This window comes from Coloeus monedula (assembly GCF_965178545.1).
Source record: "Coloeus monedula genome assembly, chromosome: 2".
In the NCBI taxonomy this organism is placed as follows: Eukaryota; Metazoa; Chordata; class Aves; order Passeriformes; family Corvidae; genus Coloeus; species Coloeus monedula.
Window position 1 is genome coordinate 57,871,048 of NC_138782.1, and position 4,923 is coordinate 57,875,970.

The 4,923-nt window shown below is 41.0% G+C and overlaps 1 protein-coding gene across 2 annotated transcripts; it reads right to left on the reverse strand.

Annotated features, from left to right (window-relative positions):
* Window positions 1-206: 206 nt before the first annotated feature.
* Window positions 207-4,844, reverse strand: GTF2H5 (general transcription factor IIH subunit 5). 2 transcript variants are annotated; one of them, XM_082276915.1, is made up of 3 exons: window positions 4,816-4,844; window positions 4,417-4,530; window positions 207-2,791 (listed from the first exon to the last, which is right to left on the reverse strand). In XM_082276915.1, the coding sequence occupies exons 2-3, from the start codon at window positions 4,449-4,451 to the stop codon at window positions 2,611-2,613; spliced, it is 216 nt and encodes a 71-aa protein (XP_082133041.1). In that variant the 5' UTR covers window positions 4,452-4,530; window positions 4,816-4,844; the 3' UTR covers window positions 207-2,610. The 2 variants fall into 2 exon arrangements, with proteins under 2 accessions (XP_082133041.1, XP_082133040.1); XM_082276914.1 differs by having other exon boundaries at window positions 4,766-4,840.
* Between the last annotated feature and the right edge of the window lie 79 nt (window positions 4,845-4,923).

Sequence of the window (4,923 nt, forward strand, 5' to 3'; positions counted from 1 at the left end):
GGTTTAGAACTTAAAAGTCCATGAACTTGTTTGCTCAAAAAAAACAAATTGTGAGCAGGGAGTATAAGAGTGCATGCCTAACTGTTTAGTTTATACAGTTTGGAACTTCTATCCCTCTGTATTACATAAGCCATTTATCAGCTGTAAATATAAGCTAAAACACAGGGAATGCAGCAGCAAAGCTGTACAATTAACCAGGAGAAAAAGACAAGAACTGCAAGGAGTTTATTATAGACTGAAAATTAAAGTCACAATAGAAATTGAGCACTAGACATACTAAATACAGAGAAGCTTAACATGTGGAATTCCAAACACGACTTTTCAAATGCTGCCATGTCGAGAGTGATGGATGATTTACCTTTCAGCAGAATCTGGATGGAAAATAAACTAGGATTCCAAAGAAAGGAAACAGATGCTTCTAAATAAATTGTACTAAGCTATAATGCCATGTTAAAACTACTGATATTTCTCCATTAAATGACCACCCAATAATCTTCCACAAAACAATTATGAGGTCAATGTTTGATCAATCTCTTGAGGTCAATCTCAAGAAAGAGGTAAGGAACCACAAACCATTTATAAATATGGTTTAAACTTCTTATTTCAAATAAAGAAATGTAGCTGGTTCTTAATCTGCGTGACCAGGGAAGCACCCACTTGCGAAAGAAAGAAATTAAACAACTTGGACCAAAACTCATTGTTCTACGCAGTCAGAGAAAAGGGAAGGTACCAGAAATGACATGAAGTTAAATTTTACAGGGCTATTTATAGCTCATGCACATGAGCCTGAATATATACAATTCTACAGAACTTTCTTTGGACAGCTTTTTGATTAAGAACATCTAGTGAAACTTTCTCCTGAAGATTCCCTATTCCTGAGGGGAAGAAAAGCAAACCAAAAAAACAGTCCAAACAAAAAATCTGGTATCTACTGGGCAAAAGAAATGAGCAGCAGTGAGAGTCAGTAAGGAAAACTGTTCCTTATAAAAGCCTTTCTCTTTACATTTGTTCTTTTTCTCAAAAAAAGATGTGATCACAAGCCAGTGTCTCAGCTAAAGTTACAAATACAGTGTAAAAAAAAAATCCAAACAACAAAACCATGACACTACAAAGCTTTTTGCTTGGCAGCAAAGGGCAATATGGGAGGAAGAGCTAAGCTGAAGAAAAAAAAACATAACCAAAAATCCAAACCCAGCTTTCTTGTGTGTAGGTAGAGCATGGGAGTCTGATCAGATAACTTATTGTGACTATCAGCATCAGTGAAAAAAATAAGCAATTATATACCTATAGGACTTGTCCTGGGGTGATGTTATGAAGCCGCTTTATTCCTTACCCGTCCGCTCAATGCCCAAGGACGCTGTGCCTTTGAGATGGACCCGGGGCCACAGGACCCACAGGGTGCGGGGCCGTTTAGCGGTGGAGCCCAACGGCCCGGGGGGCTCTGGGGCTCGGGAGGGAGCGCGCCGGGAGCGCTGTGCTGATCTTTGGGTTTCTTTTGTGTTCTGGATAGCTGGAAAAAGGTTCTGTTGGTTTCTCTTGCTCTTTTTCCCTTCCCTCTCCCTTGCCTCACTGCCTCCCTTCCCTCCTTGCCAGTCCGGGGAGCCTGTGGGTGTGGCCCTGGCTGGTCCGAGCCCAGGTGTCTGTTCCCTCTCCGGGAATTTGTTGTATATTGAGGGGTTTTTTATCCTGTTCTACCCTGTTTTGTTTGGTGTTAATAAAGAGTTAGTTTTTTTCCACTTTCACTTGCTGTGACCCACTTGTCTTATTGGTGGAGGAAAAGGGGAGGCCCTTTTCCCTTCAGAGGAGACGCTCACTCCGGAGTGTTTCCTCCTGAAGTTTTGTCTCCAAAACCGAGACAGGACTGGCGTCCCATTTCTGTTGCCCCTTTAATTTGTTATGATCTAGGGCAATGCATTTATTTTTGTCTCGATTCCTTGATATCTCTCCTTCCCCTCCAAACTCCCACCACCCCTCCCCAAACTCAGAAAGCACAGCATTGGTAAAAGTAGGCAAGTAGTAAGGAGCATTTGTAACATGTTTTAACAAAAAAAACCCCAACTCCAAACAACACAACAAAACACTCACATCAACTGTCATCCTGCCATACAAACCCCATCAAGTTAAAGCAGTATCTGACCGTGCCTCCAGCTCAGAGAGATGTTACATCCAGCACAGATTATGCTTCAACAGACATTCTTTACTTTTTATCAGTCACACTATAATCAGATTCAATCAATTCTACAGGAACACAACATGTCAGAGAACCCCATACAGCATTCCAGTACAGAAGCACTACTCTACTTTTTGGGTCATATCATCTTGCAAGATAAAAAGCCTAAAGGAAAACCAGAGAGCATGCATCAAAAATTCTAAATGGAAGTCCTCAAGTGTATAATTTTAAGCATTTTAATAAAGATACCACATTCTTTCAAAATGAGAAACAAAATCCAATTCCAGACTATTTTGTCTATGAAAATGATGCATTTTCTAGAGTAGCTACTTCTATGTAGAACTTACAAGCCACAGTGCTATCTATTAAAACAGTAACCGCCCAAGCTATTGAAATTCACTGTTCCAAAACTTGCAGTAATCTCATTTCTCTCGTTTTTCTCACTTCTGAGTAATAGGAAAGGAGTTCTGGTCCATTAACTCGCCCACTCTCTCCTGGAGGAAGTTGACCAACTCTGCTAATACAAAGACATGCGTTTCATCCAGGTCTTGTATGATGAACTTCTTTCCCAAAGCATTTGACTCATCCAGGTAAAGCAGAAACTGCTTCATTGCTGGGTCACTGTGGAGACAAACACACATCAGATTCCACCTCACAGTTACAGTTACAAACAGAAGAAACACCATTTGAAGACATTCCCGAAGATTTTAGGAAAACTAAAATTAATTTCAAGAGTCCCTCACAACTTAAATACAGTTTATGAAGCTTTAGTAAAAGTTGTTTCTTTCACAGTAGTTTTGGTTACTTCAGAGGCAAAAATAAAATGGTAATAAAGTCTAATGAGTAGAACCAGCTGCTTGATTAGCAGATAAGTTTCCCTATGTTGCTGCTAAAGCAGCTTAAAAAAAATTTCCAACCAAAAGCTTCAAAAGTTTTAAACCAAAACTAAAACTCAAAAATACAACCCTTAATAAGGCAAAACTGAACTTACATTTCTGATTTCAGCAATAGCCTCATAAAAACATGTTTTCTTAATGCATAAGGATAACCAAAACACAGGAGAACACAGATCTCACTCAAAGTAGAATAGTATAGACAAAGGGTGCTCATATAAGAATTGCACATTTCTCACACCCTAACTGAACAGTCACGTCACCTTCTAAATTAAATTTAAATGTTTAGAAGAAAACATTTTGGAATCATGGAGCTGCTTTTGTGCAGTTATAGATTGCAAATGTATTAACACGTTAAGTGTACAGCAGAAATCTCATATATCATATAATGCTATACAATGACCCCACACATCTTAAATGAGGCTTCTTTTTATTTTGGAGGTAGCCAGGGACCTGAGTCTCAGTCCAGAGATGAGATTACATGAAAATATGTACATTGCACCTCAAAATCTGATCTCAAAATCAAAAACTGACATTTACAAACTCCAAACTCCTTTCCAATATGATCTACAAACAGAACCACATGTCAGCCTTGCATGGAATTCAGTCTAGAGCCGATTAAAACAAAAGCCAGGAAAGGAGAAATGAAAGATTACCTCATCTCCCTTAAGAATCAGTAGAGAAACACTTTGTTCACAAACAACACCAAGAAAATTAGTTTGCAAGCAATATAAAGAACAAAAGGGAGCATCTAATATTTTCAAGGAAAAATTGCAAAGGTAACTGGATCGCTTATATTAGGGTAAATTGTACCTGACAAGCATATAGATAACTTTTGTATACAGCTAAAATTTTAATTTGTGTACCTTTCAAAAAACGTGACAATGTTGGGGGACCATCAGACACGGTAGGATATAGCTTTGAAGCATAATTTCTCATAGTTAATGCTTATTTTAAGTATTTTATATCCTTTTCTCTACTTTGCTAAATTAATCTGCCGACTATTATATATTTTACCAAAAAATGGGATTTTTATACCAATGTGATTGCTAACATTTTTGCCATCATATTTTTTTAGCCCATATTCATGCGTAGTTTTCTTTTCTCTAAAGAGGTTAAGCATAAGTGGAAAACAGTCTCTTGAGAACAAAAACGGGAGTTTGGAATTAGGATTACCTACAACTGCCTCTCTCCTTCTTCCCTCAAAGGTCACACTTTTCTCTGCTTGTTCAGCACCACCCTTCCCCACAACAATTCCTTTTGTCTGGACTCTTCAGTTACTTAGATTATTTCCAGGTCTAAAGAAATACACAGTCTTTGACAGAAGGACAGGCATTAAAAGCTGTTACTCACCACTCAACCAGAACACCTTTCAGAACATTCACCATCTTCTCGGTTTCCTTACGACCGCTGAAGAATCGGCAAGAACAACCCTTGCTTTGGATCGCACCGGCGATCACAGGAAATCTGAAAGCACGACACACCCCACACACCCCCAACAAACAAAACCAAACAAACGACACCTCGGTTAAACTCAAAGACTCTTTGAGACAACCCCACTCCCCACCGGAGTTGCTGCTCCCTCCTGCCCTTCACCTCCGCCTTGGGCACAGGGGCTCCCAGGGGATCCGATCCCTCCCGCCCGTCCTTCAGCTCCGCTTTGGACAGAGAGGCTCCCAGGGGACCCCGTCCCGTCCCTCACCTCCGACGCGGACAGAAGATTTCCCCGGGGCTCCGATCCCCCACACGCACCTTCCGCCCCGCCGCTTCCCGGCCGGCGCACGCGCACGCCGGCCCCCGGCAGCGCCCGCGGATTGGCCGGGGCTGCCGGCGGCGCGATGGCGTCACGCGGCACGCGGG